The following is a 19,829-nucleotide window of genomic DNA, read 5'->3' on the forward strand; positions in this document are numbered from 1 at the left end:
GTCCATGACACTTCTGATCAACCAGCAAGGTGGGCAGGTCTTTTGAAATTGGTCAAGAAATAGTCCTGGTCATCCTCCGGTACCATCTTCGGTAAAACCGGAACCGGAGGGTGCAACCTGGCAGATTGCAAGGCTTGTGTCACCTGGGTCAGGGAGCTCTGCTGGGCTTTCAGAGATCTTTGGGAGGTTTGCTGGTGCTCCCATTGACTTTGTACTGCTTGCTGCAACTGCTGCTGGCCTTCCACTAGGGCCTGGAGTAGCCTCTCCATGTTTCTGCTGTAGTGGCCTCTCCCAGAACATGCACTGTACGAGAAAAAAAACAAACTTCTTATGGATAGGACCTACCAATGATCCTAAATTCCACCAAACTCTTAAGGTAGGAGGATCTGATTAACTTCCAGTTGAACTACAGTCAAAAATATTTGAAGCAGAACTTGATATCCAGTTGTCTATGCATAAGCTATACTCAGGTTTTTGTGAAGAAGTCTTTTTATTTTCTCAAGACGCTTAGAACTGTGAGGAAATATTTCAAACCACTAGCCTTTAGTTTATAAGTTGAAGTCTGTGAAACAGTTTCCTGCTTCTTTGTCATATCAGATGGTGGCAATTCGGAAGTCCTTACCCACTGCTATAAGATTCTGTAGAAATTTGGCTTATCTAGTGATGCTTGATGCTTTTTTTATTTAAACTTATAGTAACATAGTAAGTGACAGCAGATAAAGACCTGACTGATCCATCCAGACTGCCCCAGTGGCGTACCAAGGGGGGGGGGGGGGGGCGGTGGGGGGGGGGGGGGTGCCGCGCGCCTGCCAGCGTCATTGGTTTCCATGCTCCCTCTGCCCTGGAACAGGAAGTAACCTGTTCCGGGGCAGAGGAAGCATGGAAACCAATGATGCTGACCGGCACGCGGCACCCCCCCCCCCCAGCGGCGTGCACCCGGGGGGGGGGGGTTCTTTCACTGGGAGGTGTCTCTTCCCCGGGGGGGGGGGGGGGTGCTGCACCCGGGGGGGGGGGGGGGTGGGCGCATCAGCAATCCGCCTGGGTGTCAGCGCCCCTCGGAACGCCACTAGTCTGCCCTACAGTCACATTGAATTTTAGATTCAATCAACAATGAACGTGATATTATAGACTTGATTATAGTCTGTCTTTGTTGTTTCTGGGACGTAGACTATAGAAGTCCGTCCGGCTCTGTCCTTATGTTCCAACTACTGCAGTTGCAATTTTATAGTTTTATAGTTATTTGCTCTATAATATTGTTATTTCTAGAAATGTGGATCTAGCTTCTTAATGTTGTAATCCACCTAGAACTGACAAGGTATTGGCGGAATATAAGACCAGAATGCAATGTAATATGATGATCATATGATGGTCCAGCTGACTCCCTCATAAGTTTCTTGCTTCGGATGTACTTTAAAAAGTTTTTTTATTATGAGTTTTTGCTTTTACAGCAAGCTTCTTTCCAAACTCTATTATTCTTATCTACATGATTAATGTTTTGCACCTAACTTGACAGTCCTTATGCTTTTTCCTATTTTCTTCATTTGGACTAGTTTTCCATGTTTTGAAAAAAAAAAAAAATTCTTTTAACCATAGCTAGCAGTTCTTTGGCTTTCTTTCTGCCCTTCATAATTTATTTAGATTTTGCTCACACCTTTTTCAGTAGTAGCTCAAGGTGAGTTACATACAGGTACTCTGGATATTTCTCTGTCCCAGGAGGGCTCACAATCTAAGTTTGTATCTGAGGCAATGGAGGGTTAAGTGACTTGCCCAAGATCACAAGGAGCAGCAGTGGGATTTGAACCGGCCACCTCTGGATTGCAAGAGGTGCTCTAACCACTAGGCCACTCCTCCATTCTGTGTGGAATATATCTGGTTTGGGCTTACAAAATGGTATTTTCAAACAATGCCCAAGCCTTTGCAACTTCCCCTTTAAGATTTTTCTTTTTCAAATTTTCCTTATTTTAAAATACTCTTCCTTTGGAAAGTTAAATGGTAGTGCAGTAGTCTTCCACAGTGTTTTTCTCAAGTTATTTAGTCAAATTTAATCCATTATAATCATATCATATTTCTTCATGTAATGATGGTAGATATGTAACATCCTCCTACCAAAGACTTTGGAAACAAAAGAGAGTAAAAATGCAAGAAAGCTTACTATAATCACAGAAGATCCTTAACTGTGGGAGAGTGAGAGGTAAAGCCTGGGATAAACACAAAGGATCCTTAGCTGTGAGGGCTACACTCACGTTAGCCCTCTCCTCAAGTTGCTTCACTGGCTCCCTATCCGCTTCCGCATACGGTTCAAACTTCTCCTTTTGACCTACAAGTGCATCCACTCTGCAGCTCCTCAGTACCTTTCCGCTCTCATCTCTCCCTACACTCCTTCCCGTGAACTCCGTTCGCTGGGTAAATGTCTCCTGTTGTCCCCCTTCTCCCCCACTGCTAACTCCCGGCTCCGTTCCTTCTATCTCGCTGCTCCCTAAGCCTGGAATAGACTCCCTGAGCCAGTACGTCAGGCTCAGTCTCTGGCCGTCTTCAAGTCTAGGCTTAAAGCCCACCTCTTTGCTACTGCTTTTGACTCCTAACCATGACTCTCTTACTCAACACCCTCACTTATCACCCCTACCACTGCAATTTCCCCACCCCTAGCTGTCTGTTCATCTGTCCAATTTAGATTGTAAGCTCTGTCGAGCAGGGACTGTCTTTTCATGTTCATTTGTACAGCGCTGCGCAAGTATAGTAGCGCTATAGAAATGTTTAATAGTAGTAGTAGTAGGGCTAAAACCTGGGAAAAGCACAGAGGTACCTTAAATTGCATTGGCTACAGATTGAAGCAAGGATCTGGTTTAAGTTTACATGTTATTTTATTTAAAATTTTAGATGGTACAGTTCCAAATTATATGCTGGATAATGTGCAGTTCTCATCTTTGTCTAGGTCTCGGCAAATTAACAATAGCTCTCCTTTTAGTTTTCCTTCTGTTAAAGGATGCAAGAGGTTAATTGTTGGCATACCAGGCTCCTAAGCTGTGGCAACAACTTTCTTCTTGTTTTTCTCAAGCTGATTCGTATGCATCATGTAGGAGGAAACTTAAAACATATCTTTTCCAGAAGTTTGTTTTGTTTAAAAAAATTATTGGGTCTATGCGTATTATGTTTTATTGTAATTCCTGGGAGATTGTCCTGTCTTAATTTTTTTTGTTACATTTGTACCCTGTGCTTTCCCACTCATGGCAGGCTCAATGCAGCTTACATGGGGCACTGGAGGGTTAAGTGACTTGCCCAGAGTCACAAGGAGCTGCCTGTGCCTGAAGTGGGAATCAAACTCAGTTCCTCAGTTCCCCAAGACCAAAGTCCATCACCCTAACCACTAGGCCACTCCTCCACTAAGCAGTGCTGTGAACTGCTTAGAACTTTGTGATTATAGCAGTATACAAATACTACTATTATTTTATGTTATAAGCACAGAGGATCCTTATTTGCAGGGGAGTGAGGCATAAAGCTTGGGATAAGCACAGAGGATCCTTAGCTGTGGGGGAAGGAGGGATAAAGCCTAGGATAAGCACAGAGGATCCTTAGCTGTGGAGTGAGTGAAATGGAAGCCATAGATCAATTGAGGTCACAAGTTTTGGAACAAGAACTAAGTTGATCAAGCAGATGGTTTTATGGTCCTTTTCTGTCATCATATTCTCTGATTCTGTGTTCTAGTTCAGTGAGTCGCAGCGACTCCTCTTGGATTGGATAGAGGAGGTAGGACTGACCGTGGAGAAACATGTGGACTCATCTCAGAGCCAGGAGGATATCAAACATCAGCTTGCGGATCACAAGGTAAGGAAGAGTCCCAGCCCCACCCCACCCCGCCTTATTCCCTGAGAAAATGGAGGCTGCTTCTTACACCTCATCTGGGTTACCAATGTTTACCTGAAAATTGATTGGAAACATGTAGTTTCAGTTCTTTCCTCCTTCCTAACTATGTACAAATATTTTTATTGAGATAGAGTGGAACAGGCAACTTGTACAATACCCAAGTACAAATGTTCAACTTATACAGCCATTCCCCTAGATCCCCTCTTTCTCTTTCCTGTCACGGTTTGAGGGACGTGAACCCTTTGGCAGTAGTGAGGTTGGTACAATGCCAGACAAAATCCAGGATAGACCACAGGGAGACACAAACTGGAACAGGACCTGGGTCTAAACAGGTAAGGTCAGGAGCATACCAACGGTCAAGACAGGCAGCAAGCAGACGAGATCAGGAACAGGCCAGAGGTCAGCAGGTGGCTCTTACAAGAGCCCTTGCATAGTGGAAAGCAGCAGAATGGAGCAAGGCATGGCAGTAACAGACAGGAAGGAAAACTAGAACAAGGCAAGGCAGGAACAACAGAACAGGGCAAGGAAGGAACAAGGCAGAGCCGGCACAAGTTGGCTGGAATGTTAGAGCAGGGTAAGGCAGGAATGCTGGAACAGACAAGGCAGGAACACTGGAATATGGCAATGCACACTGAAGTCTGCAAGATACCAGGAAGCCTGTTGCCTAGGCACTGGTTGAGAGTCAAGAGCTTCCTTATATACCTAGGCAGGATGTGAAGTCATCAGTCAGCACCCCCTTGCAGGGCTATAAATAAAGTGCAGAGTTCAAGGAAGTAGAAAAAAATAGTTGCTTCCCTGTAATGGTAGTTCTCCTTGGACAGTTGATTGTCTAACCACACAGCTGAAGTGACATCATGCCGCTATTGCTGACATGGCCTTTCTAAAGCACAGAAAAACTCTAAAGAGCTTTCTGCGCATGTCCCTGTATTCCCACCACTGATAGCTACTGTATATACTGTTCACTCACCCCTCCCGCTTCAGTTGATCAGAAAGATGGTGGCAACTTTGGGTGGGAGAGCAGGTCTGTATGGCTAGATGATCAACTGTCCAAGGAGAACTATCGATATAGGTAAGCAACTACTTTTCTCCATGGACAATATGATCATCTTGCCACACAGCTGAAGACTCCCAAGCTATGACAGGGAACAGTCCAAAATATATATTAGATAAACAGAATGGATATAATGAAAAAAGGACTGTTACCTGGAGTTGGAGGAGGAGGTGAGTTGATGCCTCACAAGAGCTCTCCCAAAAGCTGAATCAATTGATGATGCAGCATCGATGCAGTAATGCTTTGTAAATGTATGCAAAGTTGTCCAAGTAGCTGCTTTGCAGATGTCAAGTGGAGCAGTTCGCTGTAGCTGAGCTTTGGTGGTTGACATCGCCCTGAGACGATTAGTTATGACATGGAGAATGCTACTAGGATCTAAAATTCCTGATTGTTCATAGCAAAAAACATATACAATTTGCAATCCAGTACACTTCATGACTGATTGTGGATGATGTGTGCTATGTAATGAAATAAATAATTGTGATGGGCGGTCAGAAAGGTGGGTGCATTGTAAGTAAATCTGAAGCACTATGATAATTCCACTTGGTCTTCATAATAATGAGGAGGAGGGTAGAAGACTGGTAGCATAATTGTCTGGTTGAGGTGGAAAGGTGAGACCATTTTAGGCAAGAATTTGGGATGGGTATATAGAAGCACCTTGTCATGCAATATTTGAGTGTAAAAAGAATAATAGGCAAGAGCCTGAATCTCACCAATACAGCAATCTGAAGCAATAGGGAGCAAAAGCAATGTCATTTAAGTCAACTGTCTCCAAGGGAGTGGACATCAATGCATTTAAGACAAGATCAAGATCCCAAGCCACCACTGGAGGGCGAACAGGAGGATATAAATGAAGAGAGCCTTGCGTAAAGCATTTGATGATAGGATGTTGAACAATGGTGAGATCATCAATGGTGTCATGAAATAGAGAGGGAGCAGCCAAATGAACCTTTACTGATAAAATGCCAATCCAGAATTCGAGAGATGTCATAAATAGTCTAAAAGCTGAGAGATGGTACAAGTGACAGGTTGTAACTATGTGCTTTACATCAGGAAGAAAAACAGTGCCATTTAGAAACATAAGATCACTTCGTGGAATCTTTTTGTGCCACTATAGGGATGGTAAGCACTTCCAGAGAGAAGATGGTAGTCATCTTGAGGTCTGTTTGATGAGCCACGCTGTGAGGTTGAGTGTACTTAGATCAGGATGTTGCAGATTTCCATGGTCCTGAGTAATTGGATCTGGTACTGTTGTCAAGTGGATTACAGGACACTGAGACAGAGAGAGAACTATTGGGAACCACGCTTGACGCGGCCAATATGGGGTAATGAGAATCATGTGTGCCGAGTCCTTGATAATCTTGTGAAGAGACTTTGCAATGAGAGGAATTGGAGGATATCCATATAGAAGACCCTAATCTCTCTGCAAATGGAATGCGTCCGACGCTACCCTTTTCTGACTGGGCCACTGTGAGCAGTATTTGCGACACTTTGCATTCAGTGGGGACGTGAAGAGGTCTATGCAAGGATGACCCCACTTTTTGAACAGAGATTGTATAATTGTGGTCTTGATTCATTTATTTTTTATCTTTTTTAATTTTGTAATTAATTTCTGCATTTGTACCCCACATTTTCCAATCTAGTTGTTGGTTCAATGAGGCTTACAGTTACATTCGGTTAGACATGTTACATAACCATTTAGAATTTAACGTTTCCCTTATTCAGTTTCTGTTCAAGATCAAGTACCATGGAATGTTGGTTGGTGGTCTGTTTGACTATGTAACAATTTGTGTGGACATAACTTTCTGCTTAAAGAGTCTGCGAGAGTATTCAGATGTCCTGGTAGATAAGAAGCTTCCACAGTGGGCTGTAGAATTAGTACAAGGTTCCACAGTTGGACTGCTTCGTGATAAAGAAGGTGAGAGTCCATACCTCCCTTCTTGTTTACATAATACATGGCTACTTGATTGTCTGTCTGAACATGTATGATGTGTCTGGTCAATATGGCCTGAAAAGCCACAATAGCTAGTCGAATTTCTCTTCTCCATTTTCATCCTCCTTTCTCATTTCTCTGTCCATCCTTTTAGGAGTTTCAAAAAGTGCTGCGCTCCAAATGGCCTGTATATGAAGCCACTCTGCGAAATGGACGCTCACTGCGCGAGAAGGCCCAACTTTCTGAGGATGTACAAAAACTGGATGAATTACTGGGAGAACTGAAGGAGAAATGGGACCTGGTCTGCTGGAAATCTACAGAAAGGTGAGCCCCTCCCTCTCTCTCCCCATCTGTTGTCTCTGCTTTTGAATCCATTCCCCATCTACCAGTTCTCAACCCCCTCTGCTCTCTCATTCCCCTGTCTTTTCCATAATCTCCACCCTCCAACCCTCACACTCTTCCCTCAGTGTGGTTTTATAGGGCTAGGTGGGGCCAGTTCTATTTAAAATCTTTTTTTCCTCGTCATCCTTCTGACTATTCCAGAACTTGTGTGTAATACTATGTCCATTGATCAGCAAGTGGAGATAGAGAATACAGAATTGTGCTGTGCTCTTTAAGTCCTATGTACAGCTCCAGGCAATTCAATATTTTTCTATCTCCAGCAGGTGGGTGTATCTGCTTTGCAGCTCCAGGTTTTGGAATTTGATCCTGGTCAGTTGGTCAACTGGCTCCCAGTTGAGCAAAAAAAAAGGGAGGGGAGTAGCATAATTTGGAATCATATCAAGAAGTCCCCCTCCCTCTAAATCTCATTGCATCTAAACAGGTCTGTTTGGATCCCACAGAGCTGCTGGATTCTGATTCTGTTCAGTCTCCAGTCTTCTCAGGCCGGGCCCCAGTGGCTTCTCAAGCACCTTCTCTGCAGGAAGCACTAGAGGAGGGTGAACTTCCTTTTGAGGACAGGGATGACCCAAAGGTGCTTTGCTTGTTTCATAAGGAGGAAATGGCTATGCCAGTTTCTGTGACCCTGAAGGTTCTCTCTATTGCAGACCCTTCAGTCTCCTCTAATATGTCCCAGAGCACTTCAATTATGGGAGACTCAGGGACCCCTTTAAAGTGATCCCCATGCATCCAGATATCCAAGATCAGATTTCAGCAGAATGGCTTTCCTCAGATGTGGAATTTAAAGTTGGAGGAGCTATAGGAGCGCCTTTATCCTTTAGTGCCTGAAAAAAGGAGAAGCTCCAGTTTCCCAGGGTGGATTCCCTAGTTACAGCAGTGACCAAGAAAAATACTTTTCTGGTGGAAGGAGGAATTAAAGATCTCCACGGCCATTAGGCTGAAAATGCATTAAAGCAATCTTTCAGGTGGCATCACATGGTCTTGAAGTGACTATTTATAGTTCCTTTCTGGCAAGGACATGTCTTATGTGGCATCAGAAGTCCCATTTCTCAGGCGTTAGAACAGAAGGTTCCAGCACTTGCATGTCTTATACTTGGCATCTGCCAAATATGCTAATCCTACTCCCTTTTATGATTTGGTTTGCACACTGGCTAAATGTATGTCATTAGATTTTACAGCACAACTGTGGCTAAGGAATTGGTCCATGGATTCAGCCTCCAAATCTTAGCTAGTTAGACTGCCATTTAGAGGCAAGTAACTGTTTAAGGAAGATCTCAGCAAACTTAGTTAAGGACCTTTGTCACTGCCAGAAGAAAAGCCTAAACCTTCCTCCTGTTCTTCTGCTATACTCTCTGTTCAAAGTTCTGAGACTCCAAATCGGTGGGGAAGGATCCAAGATGGCCAACGGTGTATGACCTAAGGCCGGCTACTCCTTGCTTGTGTTCCAAGTCTTGCCGCATAACTATTGCCTAGATGCTGAAAAGAATAGGGAATGTAATGGCAACCTTACCTACTACTCCCCTGCCTGGTGAAGCATTGATTTTACGCTATGGAGTTACTTTTCAGGAACGAGACACACAGTGTCGGTGGGACTCAAGGAGAGTGTTTCACTCAGCTGCCTGCCCGAATGCCTCCCCAACCTTTGGAGCTTAGTTCTCCTACTCCTGTGGGTGCGACTGAAGCAAAGGTGGTGTCTGTGGATAATAATGGAGCAAACTGTTCTGGAGCATTCGAAGCCCCGAGGGAAGGTGAAGGCAGTGTTCCTAGCCAGACGGGATCTGAGAGGAGACAAACTGGTGGGAGGCTCATTACAGCCGGAGGTCCTAGTGGATACTTGGACCTTTATGCCATTGGAGGTGTGGAGACTGGTTCTGAGATCACCCTTGCGTCTGTGTCTGCACGAGTTTTAAAAGTTGAAACCACTGTAGAAGAGAATTTGAGGAAGATCAAGGGAATTGAGGGTAGTATAACGGAGAATAAGGAAGTTCAAGTTAAATTAAGACCTCTATAGACACTCGATACAAATTGGAGCAAGTAGAAATCATGTAAGGGCTTTCAACCTTAGGTTTTTGAATTTTCCTAAGGTTGATTTGTTGAATTATATAAAAAAAATATTTGATTGAAGTACTACAGATGTCCCATGACTCCTTACCTCCAATAAATAAGATCTACAAGCTACCATTAAAAAAAACAGCAAACTATGATATCTACAGATGTGACATCTAATGTTTGAGGGTTTTGGAAGCAAGACGGAATCTCTTTGGTCAATCAGTTGTTAGTAATTTAGGACAGTCCGCAAGGCGCTACAAGCCTTTCAGTCCATTCTGACAGGGAAGCTGGTGCAGATCCTGTTGGACAATGTCATGACAGTGGCCTATATAAACAAGCAGGGAGGAACTCAAAGCACCAACGTGGCAATAGAGCCTTGTCTGTTGTTTCAGTAGGCATAAAAACACTTCAGATATTTGCAGCACACATTATGGGATTATTGAATATTCAGGTGGATTACTTGAGCGTTAATGGACCCAGGAGAATGGGAGCTATTGACAGAAATATTCCGTCTGGTCACGGAAAGATGGGGAACTTTGATTTCTAGATCTTAGATATCCCATCTCAACATGAAGGTACCCAAATTCTTCAGTAGAATAAGAGTACAGTTCAGAGGTCATAGATGCACTTAGGTGCGCACACAACTTCTATGCATGCATTTATTCTTATATGCGAGTATTCTATAAAGGAAAGTAGATGCCTAAGTTCCCTTCATAGAATAGGGCAGTGTTTCCCAAGTCAATCCTGGGGTACCCCCTTGCCAGTCAGGTTTTCGGGATATCCACGGTGAATATGCATGACATTGATTTGCATAAACTGCCTTTGTTATATGCAGGTCTCTTCATGCATATTCATTGTGGATATCCTGGGGACCTGACTGGCAAGGGGGTTCAATGAGGTAAAAGTGGGAGGGCGACCAAGGATTCCAAAGATTGAGAAGATGTATAATAATAAAGAGAGGAAAACTGTAACGGAATTCAAACATGCATGGGATAAACATAAAGGAATCCTGTTCCGAGGGAATGGATCCTCAGAAGCTTAGCCGAGATTGGGTGGCAGAGCCGGTGGTGGGAGGCGGGCCTGGTTGGGAGGCGGGGATAGTGCTGGGCAGACTTATACGGTCTGTGCCAGAGCCGGTGGTTGGGAGGCAGGGATAGTGCTGGGCAGACTTATACGATCTGTTCCCTGAAAATGACAGATACAAATCAAGGTAAGGTATACACAAAAAGTAGCACATATGAGTTTATCTTGTTGGGCAGACTGGATGGACCGTGCAGGTCTTTTTCTGCCGTCATCTACTATGTTACTAATGTAGGATTAGATCATGTATCTCCAGACAGTTTGAAGATAACCGAATTTATAGAGACATCTTAAGAAATAGTAGAGTCCCATGCTACACTCTTACGCTGGGGTTTACTAAGCAGCTAGAGTGGCTGGCTGTGTGTTAATGCCAACACAGCTCATTCACTTTGAATGGGCTGTGTCAGCAATGCCGCGCGGAAGCCGCAAGCAAGGCCTAATAAACAGACCCCTTAGTTTCATTTGTGTTTGAGTCTGATAAAAACTTAGGGCTGCTGGAGGAGTAGTTTAGTGGTTAGTGCAGTGGACTTTGATCCTGGGGAACTGGGGTCAATTCCCACTGCAGCTCTTGTGACTGTGGGCAAGTCACTTAACCCTCCATTGCCCCAGGTACAAAATAAGTACCTGTATATATGTAAACCACTTTGAATGTAGTTGCAAAATACCACAGAAAAGCAGTATATCATTTCCCTTCCCCTTCCTTTTACAAAGCTACGCTAGTGATTCCCACGTGGCAAATGTAATTTGCTGTGCCAGAATTGCTAGCGCAGCTTTGTAAAAGGAGCCTTTACTACTACTACTTAACATTTCTAAAGCGCTACTAGGGTTACGCAGCGCTGTACAATTTAACATAAAAGGACAGGCCCTGCTCAAAGAGCTTATAATCTAAAGGACAAGTGAGTAGATGATACGATGGGGGCAGTCAATTTGGGGCAGTCCGGATATCCTGAAGGTAAGAGTTAGGTGCCGAAGGCAGCATTGAAGAGGTGTGCTTTAAGCAGAGACTTGAAGATGGGCAGGGAGGGGGCTTGACATAGGGGCTCAGGAAGGTTGTTCCAGGCATAGGGTGAGGCGAGGCAGAATGGTTTACATAAGTAATTACATAAGTATTGCCATACTGGGACAGATCAAAGGTCCATCAAGCCCAGCATCCTGTTTCCAGCAGTGGCCAATCCAGGTCATAAGTACCTGGCAAGATCCCAAAACAGTACAATACATTTTATGCTGCTCATCCTAGAAATAAGCAGTGGATTTTCCCCAAGTCCATTTTAATAATGGTCTATGGACTTTTCCTTTAGGAAGCCATTCAAATCTTTTTTAAACTCAACTAAGCTAATTGCTTTTACTACATTCTCTGGCAACAAATTCCAGAGTTTAATTACACGTTGAGTGAACAGATATTTTCTCTGATTCATTTTAAATTTACTACTTTGTAGCTTCGTTGTGTGCCTCCTAGTCCTAGTATTTTTGGAAAGAGTAAACAAGCGATTCATGTCTACCCATTCCACTCCACTCATTGTTTTATAGACCTCTATCATATCTCCCCTCAGCCGTCTTTTCTCCAAGCTGAAGAGCCCTAGCCACTTTAGCCTTTCCTCATAAGGAAGATGTCCCATCCACTTTTTCATTTTTGTCATCCTTCTCTGTACCTTTCCTAATTCCACTATATCTTTTTTGAGATATGGTGACCAGAATTGAACACTATTCGAGGTGTTGTTGCACCATGGAGCAATACAAAGGCATTATAACATCCTCATTTTTGTTTTCCATTCATTTCCTAATAATACCTAACATTCTATGTGCTTTCTTAGCCGCCAGCGGACACTGAACAGATGGTTTGAACGTATCATCAACGATGACGCCTAGATCCCTTTCCTGGTCAGTGACTCCTAATGTGGAACCTTGCATTATGTAGCTATAATTCGGATTCCTCTTTCATCACTTTGCACTTACTCACATTAAACATCATCTACCATTTAGATGCCCAATCTCATAAGGTCCTCTTGTAAGTTTTCACAATCCTCTTGTGATTGAACAACTCTGAATAACTTTGTGTGGTCAGCAAATTTAATTACCTGACTAGTTACTCCCATGTCTAGATCATTTATAAATATGTTAAAAAGCAACGAACCCAGCACAGACCCCTGGGAAACCCCACTATCTACCCTTCTCTATTGAGAATACTAACCATTTAACCCTACTCTCTGTTTTCTATCTTTTAACTAGTTTTTAATCCACAATAAGACACTACCTCTTATCCCATGACTCTCCAATTTCCTCTGGAGTCTTTCATGAGGTACTTTGTCAAACGCCTTCTGAAAATCTAGATACACAATATCGACCGGCTCACTTTTATCCACATGTTTGTTCACCCCTTCAAAGAAATGTAATAGATTGGTGAGACAAGATTTCCCTTCACTGAATCCATGTTGGTTTTGTGTCATTAATCCATGCTTTTGAATATGCTCTGTAATTTTGTTCTTTATAATAGTCGCCACCATTTTGCCCGGCACCAATGTCAGACTCACCAGTCTATAATTTCCCTGATCACCTCTGGAACCTTTTCTTAAAAATCAGTGTTACATTAACCACCCTCCAATCTTCTGGTACCGTGCTTGATTTTAAAGATAAATTACTTATTACTAACAATAGTTCCGCAAGTACAACTTTCAGTTCTATCAGTACTCTGGGATGAATACCTTCCGGTCCAGGAGATTTGCTACTCCTCAATTTGTCAAATTGCACCATTACATCTTCCCGGTTTATGGAGATTTCATTCAGTTTCTCTGATTCATCAGCTTTGAATAACATTTCTGGTACCGGTATCTCTCTCAAATCTTTCTTGGTGAAGACCGAAGCAAAGAATTCATTTAATCTCTCCGCTATGGCTTTATCTTCCCCAAGTGCCTCTTTTACCCATCTAGCAATCCAACCGATGCTTTTGACATTTTCTTGCTTTTAATATACCTAAAACTTCTTTTACTATGTGTTTTTGCCTCCAACACAGACACAAGAGTGTACAAAGGACTATGACTGATTACTTCAAGTAAGCCTAACATCAGTTAACGGAGACTGTATAACGTCAGTTAACGGAGACTGTATACTGTACGTATAATAAACAGTACTGTACATATGTTTATCAGATGTCAAGCTTCTTTGGATCACAACGGTTAAGTGCACACTCCGGTTAACTGCATGTATTTCTTTGGTCTCAGACCCTTGCACTTAAGCGGATTGCACTGTACCACCTTTTTGAAGGAATTCATTCAAGGTGGTGTACATTAAGAATAGGTCAAACATGAGCAATGGACAATTACAACAGTAAAAATACTCAAAAAAACAATACAAAGTGTGGTATAGTATACTACTTACAATGTCAATGCAATAAGTGAATATGTTTATTATATAATAATAATAATTAGCGCAATGGCAAGCACATAAATAAATACTGCTAGGAATACACAAATATGCCTAAGAATTACACAATAATAGAAATCTGCATATATATATTCTGGTACAGTACTAAGAATTATTCCTGAGAAGAGAATACTAAAAACCAAATATGTCCAGCTAGTAAACCATACCCCTGAACTAACACAGCCTTTGGCAGACTAGAAATAGTAACTATCTATACCCCAAACTATAGGAATGAACCCCGATTTCTCACCATGACAAGTCACTTGCTTTTGTAGCAGGATCTCTTTGGATGAAAGGCCGGATTCTTTCCTTTGGCTCCAGCTGCTTACAGTTAGCCTACCAGTAAACATCTGTTAGTGCAGGAATAACAGTTACAGATCATGCCAGCACTGATAGCTGGTCTCTTGCATAAGGTTAGAAGCTGTAATTATAAGCTTACACTTCTCTATAATGATGTTATACAGAGAGGCTCAGTACTTAGAAGGCACAGAGATACTACTTGTCACACTACATTTACTTTCTGGCACCTAAACTCTGGAACAATCTTCCTTTGGTTCTGCACTCGGAAGTATCCTTTTTTGCGCTTTAAAGTTCTTTTGAAAACCCACTTTTTCTCTCTTGCTTTTGGTTTTTCACCGCCAATCACTTAGTGCGGGTTGCTAGCCACCGGTTGCTTATTCAGTTGGGCTATTTGATTGTGTGTTTGCTCTAGTATGAATGTTTCTGTCCTATTGGTTTATGGAGTTCTTTTCTGTTTCAGTTTTTATTTTACTGTGAACTGCTGCAATCTTCTTATAGAAGTGGCAGCATATTACAAATTTTAATAGACAAACATCTGTCCACTGTCCTTAGGTGACTGTTTTGGCCCAATAAGGTCATGCATTCCTTCTGTCCACCAGACGAAATGGAGAACAATGATGTCCATAGTTGATTCAGACAGACTTCCTGCAAGTGCTGGCACCGACCAAGGAGGCCTACAACTACTACTACTACTACTATTTAGCATTTCTATAGCGCTACAAGGCATACGCAGCGCTGCACAAACATAGAAGAAAGACAGTCCCTGCTCAAAGAGCTTACAATCTAATAGACAAAAAATAAATAAAGTAAGCAAATCAAATCAATTAATGTGAACGGGAAGGAAGAGAGGAGGGTAGGTGGAGGCGAGTGGTTACGAGTCAAAAGCAATGTTAAAGAGGTGGGCTTTCAGTTTAGATTTAAAGGTGGCCAAGGATGGGGCAAGACGTAGGGGCTCAGGAAGTTTATTCCAGGCGTGGGGTGCAGCGAGACAGAAGGCGCGAAGTCTGGAGTTGGCAGTAGTGGAGAAGGGAACAGATAAGAAGGCTTTATCCATGGAGCGGAGTGCACGGGAAGGGGTGTAGGGAAGGACGAGTGTGGAGAGATACTGGGGAGCAGCAGAGTGAATACATTTATAGGTTAGTAGAAGAAGTTTGAACAGGATGCGAAAACGGATAGGGAGCCAGTGAAGGGTCTTGAGGAGAGGGGTAGTATGAGTAAAGTGACACTGGCGGAAGATGAGACGGGCAGCAGAGGTTTGAACCGACTGGAGAGGGGAGAGGTGACTAAGTGGGAGGCCAGCAAGAAGCAGATTGCAGTAGTCTAAACGAGAGGTGACAAGGGTGTGGATGAGGGTTTTGGTAGAGTGCTCGGAAAGAAAGGGGCGGATTTTACTGATGTTGTAAAGAAAGAAACGACAGGTCTTGGCGGTCTGCTGGATATGAGCAGAGAAGGAGAGAGAAGAGTCAAAGATGACCCCAAGGTTTCGAGCTGAGGAGACAGGGAGAATGAGAGAGCCATCAACAGAAATAGAAACGGGGGGAGCGGGGAGGTGGGTTTGGGGGGGAAAATGAGAAGCTCGGTTTTGGTCATATTTAATTTCAGGTGGCGTTGAGACATCCAGGCAGCAATGTCAGACAAGCACGCTGAAACTTTGGTTTGGATGCAAGGTGAGATATCAGGGGTAGAAAGGTAGATTTGGGAGTCATCAGCATAGAGATGGTAGGAAAAGCCATGGGATGAGATTAATGAACCAAGGGAAGAAGTGTAGATAGAAAAGAGGAGGGGACCAAGAACAGAACCCTGAGGTACGCCGACAGGCAGAGGGATAGAAGTAGAAGAGGATCCACCAGAGTGAACACTAAAGGTGCGGAGGGAGAGGTAGGAAGAGAACCAGGAAAGGACAGAGCCCTGGAATCCAAGTGAGGACAGGGTATCAAGAAGTATGCTGTGATCGACAGTGTCAAAAGCAGCGGAAAGATCAAGAAGAATGAGGATGGAATATTGACCTCTGGATTATCTCATACTTGTTTCAGTGTAAATTTGTCTTGTTACCAACTTCACACCCAAAGATGAAGTGCAGATGCTCTCTGTAATGCCAGTGTCTTGTTGGCAGGCAGTATTGTCCTAAAAAGATGGTTCCTGGCCTAGTCAGAGTTTGGTTCAAAGGCCTCAGTACACAAAAGGTGATACATGGGACACCCCTGCAGAATGTTTTCTTTAATGATGTTGCTAGGGATGTTATCCATATTTTCTAATGCAAGTATTTTTTGCTTATAAATTTGTTGAAATGTTTGATAAAGAGAAAGTAAAAAAAAAATTCTGAGACTGCAAATGTTATCATCTAGAGTGCCAGCAATATAGTCAATAACCTCAGTTTCAGGACAGGCAGCCCTCCTTTTGTTCTGACAGAAAGTCAGATTCCCAAACAGGACAGGTATTCAATACTGCCTGTAGCTCCCACAGGTTCACTCTGTGGCAGTAGCTGTGGGAGGTCATCTTCACAGGTTTCTCAGGGAGTGAACCAGAGTCATGTCAAACCAGTAGTCTTGGACGTTATAAAAGATGGTTATAAACTAGAATTTTGCTGCCCAGTATTCATCTCTTCTTGGAACCCCTCTGTTGATAGCCAAATGGGCCGCGGTGCAATCCACTTTAGATTCCCTTCTACCTCTGAAGGCTATAGCACCTGTCCCTTGGGTAGAGCAAAGGCAGGAAGGTACTCTATCTACTTCATAGTACCCAAGAAAGAGGGCTCATTTTGACTAGTTCTTGACCTCAAGAAGCTCAATCTATGCCAACACGTGTCCCACTTTCAAATGGAAACCTTGCACTTGGTCATTGCTTCTGTATGAGTGGCAGTATATCTGACTGCTGTGGACCTCAAAGATGCATATTTTCACATTCTGATTTGGCTTCTTCATCAAAAATTCTTAAGATTTGCAGTTCTGGGACACCACTTTTAGTTCAAGGCAATGCCTTTTGGTTTAGCTATAGCACCAGAAACCTTTTCCAAAGTCATGGTAGAGGTAGCAGCTTACCTTTGGCATCAAGGCATTAGAGGGCATCCTTACCTGGACAATTGGCTTATCAGAGCATCTTCCTTCTAAGACAGTGAGAAGACAACTTCCGTAGTCATTGGCCTGTTCCAGTTGTTGGGCTGGGTGATAAACTTTGGGGAAGAGCAAGCTGGTTCTGTCACAGACTCTGGAGTATGTCCAAATCCTCTTTGATACAAAGCAAGAGAAGATCAGTTGAAACTACAATTGCAAATACAGCTTCTCCTTTGGCAGAGCAGTCCCAATGCTTGGGACTATGTTCAAGTGCTAGGCTTGATGAAAATGACCTTAGAAGTAGTTCCTTGGGCAAGAACACATATTTGCCTTCTCCAGGATTCTCTTCTCAGTTGCAGGATCCCAGTCTAACACAATTATAACTGGTGCTTGCCATGGATACCGTCAACCAGATGCAGCATGGTATGCTGGTTTTCTTTAGAGAATCTGTACAAGAGGGTTCAATTTCTGATTGTGAATTGGGAGATTGTCACCACAGAGCCAGTCTGTCTGGCTGGGGAGCACATTTCCAGTCTCATCTAGCTCAGGAATGTGGTTGAGAGCAGAGTCAAGCTGGTCCAGAAATCTCCTCGAACTCAGGGCAATTTGACAGGCCTTGCTGGATTTTGTTCTTCATCTGATCAGTCGTTTGGTAAGAGTATTCTCAGACAGTGCCATGGCAGTGAACTATGTCAGCAAATGGGGGAACTCAGTCGGCAAGTTGCTGAGGAATCCAGCATGCTGTTTTGCTGGGTGGAGAAGAAGTATCTGATCAGTCTCTTAGTAGCCCCATATTGCCAGAAATCTGAACGTGTAAACAGATTTCTTCAGCAGGAATTGACAGTATCCAGGAGCATGGGATTTATCTGACAATGCTTTCCAGCTCATCGTAAATTGGCGGGGCCCTCCAGTCCTGGACTAGATAGCCACCAGATAGAATGCCAAGATTGCCAACTTCTTCAGCCACCAGAGAGAGAGAGAGAGGTGGCCTCACAGTGTCTTGATGCTCTACTTCAAATTTGGCCCATGGTAGACTGAGGGAGATATCATATCCCGATCAGGTGATCCTGGTGGCTCCAGATTGGCAAAGATGACCGTGGTATGCAGACCTGATCTGCCTCTTGATTGGCTACTCAAGCTCCCTCAATCCTGGGATTGTTCCTTCAGGGTCTGGTTCTAATGGAGAATCCAACCTCCTTTGGTATTATGGCTTGGCCATTGAAAGATCAAGAGTAAGGTGCAAAGGTTATTCTGAGTCTGTAGTTATGACATTGCTTCAAACATGAAAGCACTCTACCTCCACGGCATATTCCAGAATTTTATGGACATTTGAAGGTTGGTGTTCCGAGAGAGCTATTTTGCCTTTCTCTTCCTCTATTGCCCACATCTTGGCATTTCTTCAGTGTGGTCTTCAAAGGGATCTGGCTCTTAGTTCCCTGAAGGTACAGGTTGTGGCCCTAGCATGCTTCAGGGGCCAGTTGCAAAACTTTTCTTTGACAGCTCATCCAGATGTTCACTTCTTGAAGGGAGTTAGCTGCCTTAGACCTCCCATTTATCTGGTCAGTGTTGAATGGAATCTCAATTTAGTCTTCAGGGCTCTGGCTCTTCAAAGCCCATGTGAAAGGCATCCCAAGGACATTTCTTTTAAGACCATGTTTCAGGTGGCAATCACCTTAGCTAGGCGCATTTCGAAAATTCAGGCTGTCTCTTGTCAAGACTGCTTCTTACATTTTACGGAGGCAGGGGTTTCTCTGCTACTGGTTCCTTCCTTTCTACCCAAGGTGGTTTCCACCTTCCATGTTAGTCAGTTGATTGACCTTCCCTCCTTCCACAAGGAGGATTTTGTTGGATGTGAAAGAAACCAATGAGTTTCGGAGGTCTGATTGGCTCTTTGTTCTTTTTGGCAAACACGGAAGGGTCATGTGGCTTCTAAGCCCACAATTGCGGGGTAATTGAAGGAAGCTATTTCTTCTGCTTACATGTTATCATGTAAAGAGTTACTCTCAGGCTTGTGAGCTCACTCCATGAGACAGGCTGCCACTTCCTGGGCAGCGACCACTTCAGATTTGCCAGTGAATATCTGTAGGGTGCCAACATGGTTGACTATCCAGCTTATAATCGAACGAGAATAACGCCCAAGTTCCGACCTAAATCGGGAGATGGGCGTTCTTCTCACAAAAACAAATAAAGCGGCATAATCGAAAGCCGAACTTTGGACGCTTTCAACTGCACTCCGTCGCGGATGCGGACAAAGTTGACGGGGGAGTGTCGGAGGCGTGGTGAAGGCGGAACTGGGGCGTGGTTATCGGGCGAACAGAGATGGGCGCCCTTCGCCGATAATGGATGCGTTTGTAGCTAGAATTTAGGACACTTTTCCTGGACCCTGTTTTTTGACGAATAAGGCCCCAAAAAGTGCCCTAAATGACCAGATGACCCCCAGAGGGAGTCGGGGATGACCTCCCCTGACTCCCCCAGTGGTCACTAACCCCCTCCCACCACAAAAAAATGATGTTTCACAACTTTTTACTTTCACCCTCAAATGTCATACCCTCCTCCCAAGCAGCAGTATGCAGGTCCCTGGAGCAGTTGTTAGGGGGTGCAGTGGACGTCAGGCAGGTGGACCCAGGCCCATCCCCCCCCTACCTGTTACAATTGTGCTGCTTAATGCTACTAGTCGTCCAACCCCCCC

The 19,829-nt window shown here is 43.8% G+C and overlaps 1 protein-coding gene across 1 annotated transcript in view; it reads left to right on the forward strand.

Moving 5' to 3' along the window:
* LOC115460298 (microtubule-actin cross-linking factor 1-like) overlaps positions 1-19,829 on the forward strand; it is a 116,228-nt gene that overhangs the window by 13,605 nt on the left and 82,794 nt on the right. The window contains exons 6-7 of the mRNA XM_030190096.1: positions 3,703-3,822; positions 7,000-7,169. Of these exons, the coding sequence (XP_030045956.1) occupies positions 3,703-3,822; positions 7,000-7,169 (290 nt within the window). The remainder of the gene's footprint in view (positions 1-3,702; positions 3,823-6,999; positions 7,170-19,829) is intronic.

The sequence above is a fragment of the Microcaecilia unicolor genome, chromosome 1 (assembly GCF_901765095.1).
Source record: "Microcaecilia unicolor chromosome 1, aMicUni1.1, whole genome shotgun sequence".
In the NCBI taxonomy this organism is placed as follows: Eukaryota; Metazoa; Chordata; class Amphibia; order Gymnophiona; family Siphonopidae; genus Microcaecilia; species Microcaecilia unicolor.